Source organism: Podarcis pityusensis (genome assembly GCF_964106645.2).
Source record: "Podarcis pityusensis genome assembly, chromosome: 2".
Taxonomy (NCBI): domain Eukaryota; kingdom Metazoa; phylum Chordata; class Lepidosauria; order Squamata; family Lacertidae; genus Podarcis; species Podarcis pityusensis.
The window spans coordinates 80,044,064-80,058,081 of NC_138029.1; the positions used below are offsets into that span (position 1 = coordinate 80,044,064).

Sequence of the window (14,018 nt, forward strand, 5' to 3'; positions counted from 1 at the left end):
AGGTTAAAAGCAACAAAAAAGGCTTTTATGGGTATGTTCGTAGCAAAAGGAAGAACAAAGAAACAGTGGGGTCACTCAGAGGAGAAGATGGTGAAATGCAAACAGGGGACACAGAAAGGGCTGAACTCCTCAATGCCTTCTTTGCCTCAGTCTTCTCCGATAAAGAAAACAATGCCCGACCTGAAAAATTTGGAGCAAATGATTCAGCAGAGGAAACACAGCCCAGAATAACTAAGGAAATCGTACAAGAATACTTGGCTAGTTTAGATGTATTCAAGTCTCCAGGGCCAGATGAACTGCATCCAAGAGTATTAAAAGAACTGGCAGATGTGATCTCAGAACCACTGGCAGTCATCTTTGAGAATTCCTGGAGAACAGGCGAAGTCCCGGCAGACTGGAGGAGGGCAAATGTTGTCCCTATTTTCAAAAAGGGGAAAAGAGAGGACCCAAATAATTACCGCCCAGTCAGTCTGACATCAATACCAGGGAAGATTCTGGAGCAGATCATTAAGCAAACAGTCTGTGAGCACCTAGAAAGGAATGCTGTGATCACCAATAGTCAGCATGGATTTCTGAAAAATAAGTCATGTCAGACTAACCTGATCTCGTTTTCTGACAGAATTACAAGCCTGGTAGATGAAGGGAACACAGTGGATGTAGCCTACCTTGATTTCAGCAAGGCATTTGACAAGGTGCCCCATGATATTCTTGTAAAGAAGCTGGTAAAATGCGGTCTTGACTATGCTACCACTCAGTGGATTTGTAACTGGCTGACTGACCGAACCCAAAGGGTGCTCATCAATGGTTCCTCTTCATCCTGGAGAAGAGTGACTAGTGGGGTGCCACAGGGTTCTGTCTTGGGCCCGGTCTTATTCAACATCTTTATCAACGACTTGGATGATGGACTCAAGGGCATCCTGATCAAATTTGCAGATGACACCAAACTGGGAGGGGTGGCTAACACCCCAGAGGACAGGATCACACTTCAAACCGACCTTGACAGATTAGAGAACTGGGCCAAAACAAACAAGATGAATTTTAACAGGGAGAAATGTAAAGTATTGCACTTGGGCAAAAAAAAAATGAGAGGCACAAATACAAGATGGGGGACACCTGGCTTGAGAGCAGTACATGTGAAAAGGATCTAGGAGTCTTGGTTGACCACAAACTTGACATGAGCCAACAGTGTGACGCGGCAGCTAAAAAAGCCAATGCAATTCTGGGCTGCATCAATAGGAGTATAGCATCTAGATCAAGGGAAGTAATAGTGCCACTGTATTCTGCTCTGGTCAGACCTCACCTGGAGTACTGTGTCCAGTTCTGGGCACCACAGTTCAAGAAGGACACTGACAAACTGGAACGTGTCCAGAGGAGGGCAACCAAAATGGTCAAAGGCCTGGAAACGATGCCTTATGAGGAACGGCTAAGGGAGCTGGGCATGTTTAGCCTGGAGAAGAGGAGGTTAAGGGGTGATATCATAGCCATGTTCAAATATATAAAAGGATGTCACATAGAGGAGGGAGAAAGGTTGTTTTCTGCTGCTCCAGAGAAGCGGACACGGAGCAATGGATCCAAACTACAAGAAAGAAGATTCCACCTAAACATTAGGAAGAACTTCCGGACAGTAAGAGCTGTTCGACAGTGGAATTTGCTGCCAAGGAGTGTGGTGGAGTCTCCTTCTTTGGAGGTCTTTAAGCAGAGGCTTGACAACCATATGTCAGGAGTGCTCTGATGGTGTTTCCTGCTTGGCAGGGGGTTGGACTCGATGGCCCTTGTGGTCTCTTCCAACTCTATGATTCTATGAGTTTTCCCCCCTTTAATGTGTATCATTAGTATAATGCTTGTTTTATTCAAGTGTACATTTTAGGGCGGGAAAGCTTTATGAGACAGCAGTTACACCTGAGCCTACATCTCAAACATCTTATCTCCACTTTGGAGGTAGTAGAGTGGTATCTACATCTGGCTTCTGGCATAGACTAGATACTCCCAATGTATCCCAGGCTTTAGATATGCCCCATATAGCACTACTCTTTCAGAATCCAGTGAAGAGGATTATCCAGAGCACATTTGCAAGAAATTTTACTGCACATAATTTCAGAAATCACCTCATGTAGTTAATATATTGCATGTTGATCCATTCATTTGGCTTGTAAAGTATTCACAGAAACGTTGTGCATGAATACTGAAGTGTTTGCTATGAAAGATGACACTGGGAATGGGCTGGGCAATGTAAAAGAACCATTCTAGAGGTGAAAAGGCTTACCACTTCAGAGTAAATGTTAACGCATTATAACCCACGGTAGAAATCTCATTGGCGTTGACACTTCAGCCTTTGGGACTGGAGCTGTGATTTCTCATGTAGTATCTGGTGGGTGAGAATGGGCCGTAGCCTTGTTTTGCTTCCAGAAATTTAAGCCCTACAGAGATCAACTATGCTCCATTAGATCAGAAAGCTTTAAGCCCTCATTGGGGAGTTAGGAAGCTTGACCATTCCCTGCTTCCCTGCATGATAGGAAACTAACACTAATAATATTAACTCCTGCTGCCCATTTTGCTTTTAGTAGGATGAATTCTAGAGACAGCTACTGCCCACACCCAAAGATGGGCATTGTTCTTAGCAGCTTATAATTGTGACACTAAATATAAGTCTGTTTCTGTAACAGATGGCCTCTCACAACTTTCATCTCAAGAGGTAGGCAGTAGTACACAACTGAGAAATCAACTAACAACAAGACATTCATAGCACACATTCAGATCTGCTCGAGCACACCAGTAGTTCTGAAGCAAATGTGTCACATGAGCAACTACAATTCTGCAACTACTTTAATGTATGGAATAAGTGGCAGGAGTCAGGAGTAGGTTACGCCAGTGCTCTTTGGGCATGGCAGGAGACTGTGGTGACACCAGGCCTGTAAGCTATTCAAAATTCAGACTTTAGGCTGCAGAACGGGGCACGTGAGTTTCTCCACTACCACCTAAAGCAAATAGTAGGCCAAATTCTTTACGCAAACCACCCCCCTCATCTAACACACACACACACACACACACACACGGGCAGTTGTTAGCAGTACCTAAATGAAACAGATTTATTACGAAAGGATTTCTTGTAAATCCACTTTACTCTTCCATTATTTGGCTACGGGTTCTATTCTATCTTTATATTATCTACACACAACTGCACATGCATGCACACAATCTGAAGCAAATATGCTCAAATTAAATTATTCATCAGGAGAAACAAGGAAGGGAGAAAGTTAATCACTGCAGAAACAGCAGGGCACTATCAAAAGCATTTTGTGGTAGAAGGTTCAGACCTTTTCTGAGACCTCTTCCTGCTTTTCGATGAAGAAAAAATAAGTTTGTCACTCTCTGCATTCAAAATGTAGGTGCTTAGTGGTTTAAAAAAATACTCACCCAGACACTTTGACAGCTTCTAATACTGAGTATACTGTACTGTGCTTAAAGCAAATGCTAATGGGGACTTTTGTGAATGAAAGGCGCAACAATCTCAACACCCATGCTCTCCATCTTTCCTCTCTTTCCCTTGGAAAACAAACAAGTAAAAATGCATTAAGTTTCATCTCACGCTCAGCCTGAATATAAAGCCGGTTCTTTGAAAGGGCATTTTTCTGCTCCTTTCTTTGTCTTCAGATTCACAGGCTTAAACAGCATAGTAACTTTTGGATGTAGTGCAGCTTCCGCATTGTGATGTTCAGTGAGCTGCGTTCAGCTGTTGTATATTCATTTATGGAACTCAGTGGACGGCAGCAAACGAAAAGAGAATACTCTAAGAGGCCATTAAGGAGAAGCTATGGTGAATAAGCTGAAAAAATATAGTACACCTCCTCTTGAAGAATGGTTGCCTTAGCAATCAGTGATGCATGCAGAAGCAAGCCTTTAGTTAAAAAGGCATCGGTGAAAGAATATGAACTAACTGCAGCATAAGTTCAGATTCTGGCCTACATTGCAATGAAATGCTCTTGAAAAATAATAATGAAGACTGGTGAAATATATATATTCTTGCCCCAAGGGTACAATGATTTTGTGCAATTTGCTTAGAGGTGTCTCGTTGAATTGCCATAGAAACCACAACCATTGTTACTCTTGTAGCATAATGCATAAACATTCTAACTAGTTAAAGTTAAAAAGGGGAAAGTTAAAGACAGAAGCAGTAATTGGAAAGAAGGGTAAGCATCTGTGTTTGAGCTGCTAGCTGTATCAAATTCTCTGGGACTCTACATACATCTTACAAAACCCAAGACATACATCTTACAAAACCCTATCTCAAGGCTTCTAAAATAAAATAAAAGCATAAAGTTTACACTTGCAGGGATGTGGGAAACCAACTTTGGTCTTCCATGGCATGTCCACTGACCAAGCATAATCCTATGCATTTCTACTCAGAAATAAGTTCAATCGGACTTTTCCCCAGGTAAGTTTGTATAGAACTATGGACTAAAAACCTTTAAGCCTTGCCCCTCCTGAAATTCTGTGTACATCACTACACAGTGACTTGCACGACTGTATAAGGTAGCAACAGCCCCCTGGCCCTGCTGGTGTGGATGTGTCCCATCTACCCACTTATGAAAAGCTCACCATCCTTTTGTCAAGCAAGGAGGGCAAAAACCACAATAAAAGAAGTTTTGAAGATACTAAAATGTTTGTGAAAATCCCCTACCCAGACTGATCTGCACTAAAAAACTAACCATACCATACTACCAAGAACTTGATATTCCTCTATCTCTGGTTGTGTTGAGATTTTTTTTAAGCTTTGGTTGGATATTTTCCAGAGTGCACACTCATTCAAAATGAGCATCATCACATTTTCCCCAACTTCTGCTTACTATTTTGGCTTATAGCATCATGTGTTCCAGTTTGACACATTCAGAGGGAAGTAGTCATCGCTGGCAGACACTATAGCAAATGTTATTTCAACCCGAACAAATCTTTAAGCAGACGGGGACTTTGAAGCAATTTTTCTGTGTGATTCCTACAATTTTCCCCATACAATTTTTATACATTCTTATACAATGCAGCTCTATGATACAGTTGCATCAAGGAAGTAATATTTAACCCAGGACTGAGATGTTGTATACATCTTCTGCCTCCCAGGACTTCAAGTGCAGCAGCTGACAATCATGTTACTACATTCATGCAAACAGACAGGGGCTGTATTTTTGGTGCTCTGAGCAAGTCATTGCTATTACAGTGCGCCTCCAACCTCTAGAGGCATTCAGGCCACCCTCTATGGAAAAGTTTACAAATTCTCCTAAGGAATATTTATGGTCCCAATAGGCAACTAGTTGGGCAATGTAATATGAGGTCCCCAGGTCAACCTCATTCAGGCAACTCACAAAAGGAATCATCATCACGCCACCATCAACGTGCAAACAGATAAATAGGTAAACAGCGTTTCCGTGCGCTGCTCTGGTTCGCCAGAAGCAGCTTAGTCATGCTGGCCACATGACCTGGAAGCTGTACGCCGGCTCCCTCGGCCAATAAAGCGAGATGAGCGCCGCAACCCCAGAGTCAGCCACGACTGGACCTAATGGTCAGGGATCCCTTTACCTTTACTTTCTTTCATTTGCCTTCAGCTCAACTGAAGCTGGTGTGTACATCCATTCAAGGAGAAACAGGGAGTCTGTTCAACTTGGCATGCCTCCATGCAAAGACAAAAGTGTGGTGGGTCCTTATCTGAGACATGTTGTTTGCAGATGACACAGCCTTGATAGGTCACTCCAAGGAAGCTCTACGGAGTCTCATATACCATTTTGCCCAAGATTGAATGTTCAGCCTCACCATCAGCCTGATGAAGAGCAACATCCTGTGTCAGGACACTGCCAGCATTTCATGCATCTGCATTGGTGACCACCACACTTGAGGTGATAGACAATTTTGTCTATCTGGGCTCCACCATAACCAGCAACCTCTCCATCGACACTGAACTGGACAAGTGTATTGGCAAGATAGCTACAACAATTGCTCGCTTCTCTAAAAGGGTGTGGGATAATATGATGCTGATGACCAATACAAAAATGAAGGTCTACCAGGCTTGTGTGTTGAGCACGCTGCTTTATGGTAATGAGACGTGGGCAACTTGCACCCACCAGGACTGGTGCCTTCTGCATCACTGTGTCAGGAAGAATTTGGGCATCATAAGGCAGGACAGAGTCTCAAACAAAGATGTGCTCTCCCAAGCCCATATTCCTGGCATGTTTGCACTCCTGTCTCAGTGACATCTACCCTGGCATGGTCATGTCCAAAGAATGGAAGATAGCAGGATCCCCAAGAACATGCTTCAGGCACCAGGCCCACTGGCAGACCAACTCTGAGTTACAAAGATGTCTTCAAATGTGACATGAAGGCTGGCAACATTAACCCCCCTATGTGGGAATATCTTGCAGACAACCACATCGCCTAGAGACAGTCAGGTCATGTATCCACAGCTGTGACCAGAGGAGTGATGACTGCTGGGAGGAGTTCAGAAAGAAGAAATGCCATGGTGCATCTGCAGATGCCTTCATCTGCCCCACCTGCAACAAAACATGTATCTCCCGTATCAGTATCTACAGCCACAGCAGGCACCGTAACTCTCCAACAGTTTGACTTCACCTCCAAAGGTGCACTCTTCCATTATCTTCCAACAGAGACGGATGCCAACCAACCAATCAGGTCTGGAAATGTATAGGGTCCCTTATTAGCAGTCCAGTGTTGTGTTTTTAACATTTACCAAATCAGGCTGCAACCCTTTACATACCAGGGAGCAATCCCCATGGAATTCAGTGCTGCTCACTTCTGAGTAATGTGCAATTATTGTGGCATGAATTCACACTAGCAGGGACCACTTCTCAGCCACTTAAATGCTAAGTATGCATGAAACTGCAATGTTTCATTGCAGAGGAGGAAGACAGAGAGAGAACCAGGGCAGGTGGCAGTCAAACAACTTTTCTCCCAGCAGAGAACTGCAACAGCACGGACCTCTTCTGAAGCAAAGCAAGACATTTTTCAGTTTAGTTGGGTGCTAGATATTTGTAGAACATCAGTACTCAAGTGCCCACAATGTCTTTGCAGAGGAGGAGGATGCAGAAAATACCAGAACTTTGGCACATCTTTGTGACCTTTCACTGGCCACACTCCATGACTTCTTAGTAGCCCCATCAGAAATACACTTTCACAAGTATCTTAAGTTTTTTGTGAAAGGTAATCATTTCTTTCTTTGTGTGATGCTTTGAACTTCACGTTGAAAAAGATCGAGCCACTAGTGAGCCGCAACGGAACGGCGAGGACAGTCTGGGGCAGCTCCCCAGCAACAACCCTGCTCCAGTGATGTTACACAACATGTATGTTGCCGCCTCAGCTGCATCAGAAGCTGAGGAAGAAGAAAGCAGCAACAAAACAGGAGAGTTGTGGAGAACTCCTGTGGCAATGAGTGTCCTTGGAAGATGTAACTGCAGGCAGGCAGGTGGACCAGTGCAGGGTGGGCTTTGCAAGCCTTCTGGCTCTTTCTGTTGCTGCCACCATTAGTTACCGTGGGAGTTTTAGGCAAACTATGGGGATGGGGTGGGTTGAAGGAGCTGTGAGGAGCTGGGGGTTGGGACAAGGTGAAAATGAGGGGAGTGGCAGGTAGGCGGGGTTAGTGAGCAGTGCAAGTAGGGGAGGCAGCGCCTAGTAAAATCAAAATCAAATATAGTGTTGTCACACTGAAGTTAACCCTTCTATTTATGTTTTTTTTAAATATGCAGTGTAGTTTTACAATACCTGAGTGGATCGGTTGAAAGGCTGCTTCGTGTTTCCAAGGAAGTCCTGAGATAATTGCAAAAGAATAAAATTAAAAATATTAAACACAGATTTTGACAAGCGCACAAAGAAAGTCCCATACCAAAATAAGTTGTTTAACATTTAAAGGTTTTTTTTAAGCTGCATATTAGAATACACTGAATAATGTGATATTAACTTGGATTTAAAGCCTGCCAATTAGCTTTGGAAAAAATTTTTTTAGCTGAATGTCATATGCATAAAGGTTTTCACATGCCAAAGTAACGTTTTAGAGAACACAATTTTAGTGTAATTTGCTATAAGTATTTGAAACCTACAGTGTAAATATTAATTTTTATATCAGTCTCTAGTCTGCTACATCAGGTTACAAATGTTATGTTTAACTGTGTATGAATAGTCTACTGTCATATTTTTATAGAGTCTGCTTGAGAGATTAAGAAAGCTTCAGTTTTTGTGCTGATGGTTTCAGTACAACTTTGAAATGACTTTTGTTTACCTGTCATCCCCTGCTATTGCAGTAAAAAAAAAACCACACAGCATATCAACCCAATAAAAACAACTGTAAACAAATTCAGAACACCAAAACCATGAACTAAAAATCACACAGCTAAAGACGTCTTAGAGTTGCCTCTCAGCATAACCTCCCTAACAGGACTGTTGTTAATCTTCAGTAATGTTTTATTCTGCATTGGGGTTTTTTTTATGTTTTAATGTTTTGTAAACTGCTTTGAGATTTTTTTAAACAACAACAACAATGAGGGATCGTATTTGTAGGTTGGGAAGAGTTCTTACAGAGATCTAAAATCAACTAGCCCGGAACCAGGAACCTCAGCTGCTATGTGGTAGAATTTCCATGACTTAGAAAGAAATTGGACCAGACAGATCTGCAGAACTGTCAAGCTTAGGTTCCCCAAAGTCTTTGGATTATGGAGAGATTTGACCAACACACATGCATGGAGGCATTTAATTGCAGTAGAGCCAGGGGCCTTCTTAGCATCATGCTCTCACTCGCTGTTGGAATCAAATTAAAACCCATTTGCTAGTAAATTTTAAAAAATCAACTCTAATCAATCCTTTCATCCCCCCCCCCCAAATGAGACCATAAACATCACATTTCAGTAGCTTTTTTCATAAGAAGTGACCACTTCTAATTGAAATGCATATGTGCCTAGGATTCAGTATCAAATGACACCACTGCTAGCAGGGCCAGCCTTAGAGATGGATGAGCTGGGTGGCTTCCTCAGGTGCCAAGCTGAGCTCATTGGATGTTTTTATCTACATGTACTATGTGAAGTGAGCCAAGGTGGCAAAAGCAAGTATCTGCAACTTTTTAAAAAAAAGTTATACAGGGTATTGGGGTATTAATTACCTGTAAAGTATGCAAACACACCCTCCCACACCCACACACCATTTTTGTGTGTCAGGTAAAAGCAAGTGGAACACAGCTTTACTTTGAGGCAACATTAGAGACCACTTAGCACTTCAAATACTAGAAGGATTCTAAGCATTATATAAATGATAATAAAATAAAACCATTAGCTGTAAGAGATCAGGCTGCATACTTTTTCAATATGTTTTATTTTTTTAAGATAAAAAGGAAGTTCTAAAACAATGCTTGCCAAAAGATAGGACAAGATACAAAACAAAACATTAAAAGTTAAACCTGTGATGGTCCTGCTGTGTGGGATCGTGAACTTCCACTGCTCAGGATGGAGCTTTTCAGGCTTTGGTTTGTGCAAACTGTAGAACACTGGCTGAGAGGTCAAAGTTTCGAACAATGCCATTATCGAGGTATAGGGTAGGAAGTGACGTGAGCCTCTCATGTGCCATGACAGAATGTAAATACATTTTGATGAGCTTCAATTTCAATCCATTTGCCACTGGCATCTGGAACTGGAGCTGTTAGGGAAATTTGTACTACTACCCAGACTTTTTGCTACATCACACATTTTAGTGTCATGGATTTACTGCAGGGCATCTTACGGAGAGCCATTTCCAGGAGGTAGAATGTGATGGAGCTGGCCCAACTCAACACAAAGATCTGCACCATCAATGTCAGAGTGGTTGTCATCAGTGAGAGCTCTGTGTAGAGTGCCTCTCTAAATCTCTTCTGGTAGCTTTTCAAGGTTGTACAAGAATCTGATTATATTCCTGTGAGATTGCTCTTTAGGTGAAGCTTAAGTGGTGCTAACAAGAGTGTAAAGTAACTCCCATTTGAAGATTTCTTCTGGACTATTGCACTCCTCATTGTGATTCTGACCTTCATATTCAAACTGCCTCTTCTTGCAGTGCTTACGTGGGGCTTTTGTGAGCTCTTTTGATGTGATAACTGTCTCTGTGCAACCCCCCCCCCCCCAGTTCTAGCCTGTAGGAACAGAAGGCCGTACTATGCTATGACTGATATCTTGAAGCCCATTAGTAGGTCTGCTAGGCACTGTGCTTCAGGGTGAAGATTTGCATCTGCAGGAGGCAACTCTACTACTTCCATCAGAGAATCATATACTTCTTTTGTTTGATATACAGTGTTTCCCACTGTCTATGCAACTTTCCCAGTGGTGAGGTTGGACACATCGTCTTTTAGTATCTATCACTATTGAGCAGACACAAAGAACAGCATAAAGGCGCACTGTAGCATGGCAAAAGGGGTAGATTCCTCCGCTGATGAGACTGCACCTGAAACTACCAGACTAAGAGAAATGACAGCTATAGGGTAAGAATGAAGCTAATCGGTTCAGTATTTAGTAGTCTTGCCTGGGCACCTTCTTCTGCCCCTTCACATTGGCACCATTATCAAAACCTTGTCCGCAGCAGTCTTTAATGTTAATGTTGCTTTTTCATCAGTGTCTTCAGCAAGAGTTCCAAAATTGAGGAAATGGTGAGTAAATTCCAGCTACAATTTCCTGACAAGGTGCTACTGGAGAGTAATTTTCTGTGTCACCACAAGAAAAGGTGTAGGAGTCATATGGGGCCAGGCTTGAAGGGATCTTGGTTTGTTGGCAACCATCTGTCTCAGGAGACAATGGAGGAGCGCGCCTTTGGGGGAGAAGTCAAACCATTGGAGAGTTACAGCGCCTGCTGTGGCTATAGAGACCAATATGGGAGAGGCATGTTTCATTGCAGCTGGGGGAGATGAAGGTGTCCACTAGCACTGCTGCAAATACACCATGCCATTTCTTCTCTCTGCACTCCTCCCAGCAATCATTCCTTCTCTGGTTACTGCTGACTGCCGATGACTATAGTGCCTGGAGACAGTCAGTCAGGTATTGTGTCCACAGCAGTGACCAGAGGAGGACTCTTTGCTTCCTGAGTAATGGAGAAGACCATCAGAAGGCCACAACCAGAAGTCCTTTGAGACAGAGCCCCAGTAACCTCTGTCAGAAGAGTGTTTGAATTTGGAGGTGGTACTCAGGAGAAGTACAACCCTATTCCCTTGACCCCATATAAGAAAAAAATGAAGCACATCTATCATTGTGCAGGTTTCCACTGCAAGGAGGAGATGCAGGTGAGAATTTGTGGTCAGTGCATGCAGTAATTTTCACATGTGACCCCAGCGTTGTACACACATGCATGGGTCCTCACAGGTGGGCAGCAGCAGGGCCCATAGCATCACACCTGAACCAGGCCCCATAAACCCTCTGGGTGGCCCTGCAAAGCTGAACAGTTGTGTTGAAGGCACTCCTTGCCCAAGGTGCTGTATATTTGTCCTAGAGCCAGGCCTGACTGCCCGCCTTATGACTCAGCCGCCCAGAGGAGTCCACTGGTAGACAGCATAGAAATGTAACAAATAATTAAATTGATCCCAGAAAATTTCACAGACCACCTTAACCTGTGGCACCTTTGGCCTTACCTCTCCATTTCTCCAATTACCCTATGGGATAAAAACGTTATAAGAAATAGTATGACTCAAACGAGTTTATAGGCAAGGAAAATGACAAGAGATTAAGAACCAGATGAAATCTGCCCTCCTCTGGTTCCATGCAAAGGAAAACATCAAAGGCCCTTTGAAGTGGCTGTTCAGCATGGCCTCTGATGGTGCCTTTGAGGACTGACATCCTGATGCGGGTGCTGATGTTTTGCTTTATCTGGTCTAGCATGCCACACACAGCATGTTGCTTCCCCAGATGGAAACAGTAAAGATATTTGTCTGCAGTGGTTGGGGGGAAAGATGTCCACTGCAGTAGTAAAATGGTATCCAAGGCAGGAAATGAAAGATGAACATAGGACTCTTCACTTGGAATCACTGGCAGTTAAAATATGAGCTCCCTCCAGGCATTTTATAATAGCCTTCAAGATTTGAAAGAGGCCATACTGGTATGCGCAAATGTAATTTTTACTAGGAGAAAATTGAATATCTATTTAATGTGGCTCTTTCTTCAGAAAGAAATCAGGATTCATTTTCCATTGCTAATACAAGACACAGAAAGACATTGTGTAGAAAACCTGTATTACACAGTTGCTATTCCTGGCATATCAGAGACACCAGAAATAGCTACAGAGATTACCAACTTGAGTTTGGAACTTATTCTTGACCTAGACAGACTGTCTGCAAAAATTAAAAGCAAAAATAATGCTTTCATAATCTGCCTGCATGTACAACCCTTACTAGCATAAGTAGTCTCAATTCTGTAAACTGCTCCATGTGCAATAATCCCCATGGAGTTCAAAAGAGAGAAAGGCCACAGACAGGAACACAATGTGAATTAATTGATTGTATCAAAGATGGGTGTTAACTGGGATCACTGTGATTTACACACACATGGGGAAATTGTCCCTTTCATCTTTAATATATATTCACATACTTACTATGAAGAATAATGGTTGTATAGAATCAGGAAACACACACAATTCTTTTAAGAGCATTTCATTAAATACAAGGCTCTCCAGGAGAAAAGACATAAAGAAATACAAGAGAAAAAATTGCTCACAGGGAAAGCCTTGATATTTTATTTCTCAGCTCCTTTCAAACGGCTGGTAGAATTAGGTAACCAATTTACCTTTGCTGCTGTAATGCTGCAGGCTTACTCTATTTGAATGGGAAATCTAGGACTCAGAGTACACTGCTAAAAATAATATTATGTTGGTCTTTTAAATTTTTAATAAAACATGTGCTAAAGAACCTTTTTCGAAAATAAAAAATAGAGATGAAAAACCGTTATTCTGTTTCTTTCTCTAAGGTAAAAACAGATTCACACTTTAGATGATAAACATTCATATTGAAAGTCTTTCAGAATTTATTGCAACTGATTCTGTGCAACAGGGACTGTGTTTCATTGGATTTTTAGAAACATGTTTGAAATCCTGAAACTGAGGGTGGCTCATACTTTGCAAAGTTATTTAGTTGACAGCTGAAAATAGAATCAACCGAGCAATGGGTCATAAATGAAATTGTGAGTGCCTTCTTTTGTGGCCTTCTTTTTTAATACAATCATAACCCAAAGGTAAGTTGCTCTTACATGGTGAAACCACCACACCATTACATACAGCTGTTTCATACACAAAATTCCCATGGTGAATTTCAGTTTGCAAATGGATACTTTATCATAATGCATAATGTGGGCTTCTCTGTTTATACATAGGCAGTTAAAAAACACACCACGATTTACTGTTACAAAATAAAACTGTCATTTCCCAGATACCATTTAAGTCAACCTATACAATTTCAATTTTTTGACAAGTAAGCTTTTACCCCCACACTAGCATCCATTAGAGATACTGAAGTATTCTTTTTCCATAAACACTTGGAGGCAAAATTCAAAACGTGGTTCCTCAAAGCATTTTAAGTAGTACTATATTATCTGGTAATGATCGTCCTCAGAAACAAGATCCCTTTACTATGCTTCTGCTGAAATCCCATTTAGTGAAAGCCCTTTAAATTTTAATTTTTTAAAAAGTTCTCTCACTTGCTTCTGTTTGGCATCAATGACAGCTGCCACTTCATTAGTCAGTACCTGCATCCCACACAAGGGAATTTTAATTTATGGTGCCATCTAACTATTTTTTCATTTTTTTTAAAGGTGGTAAACCAGTAATTAAAGCACCTACACTGTAGTACAGTAAGACAATCTTACTCGGCTAAGAGTGATCACCAAAGAAGAACAGTAATCAGGAAGTTAGGGGCACAGGAAGTTGCCTTATTCCAAGTCAGAGCATTCGTTCAGTATTATTTACTCTGACAGGCAGTGGCTTTCCAAGGTTTCAGACATGGATCTCTTCCAGCCCTTCCTGAGATGCCAGGTATTGAA

The 14,018-nt window shown here is 42.0% G+C and overlaps 1 protein-coding gene across 10 annotated transcripts in view; it reads right to left on the minus strand.

Moving 5' to 3' along the window:
• The window catches only part of IQSEC1 (IQ motif and Sec7 domain ArfGEF 1), a 309,426-nt gene that overhangs the window by 157,175 nt on the left and 138,233 nt on the right, over positions 1-14,018 (minus strand). For 7 of the 10 annotated variants that reach the window (XM_080996701.1, XM_080996703.1, XM_080996704.1 and 4 more), the window contains one exon: positions 7,759-7,803. The exons of the other annotated variants lie outside the window; for them this stretch is intronic. In XM_080996701.1, coding sequence (XP_080852827.1) covers positions 7,759-7,803 — 45 coding nt within the window. The remainder of the gene's footprint in view (positions 1-7,758; positions 7,804-14,018) is intronic. 10 annotated transcript variants of the gene reach the window in all.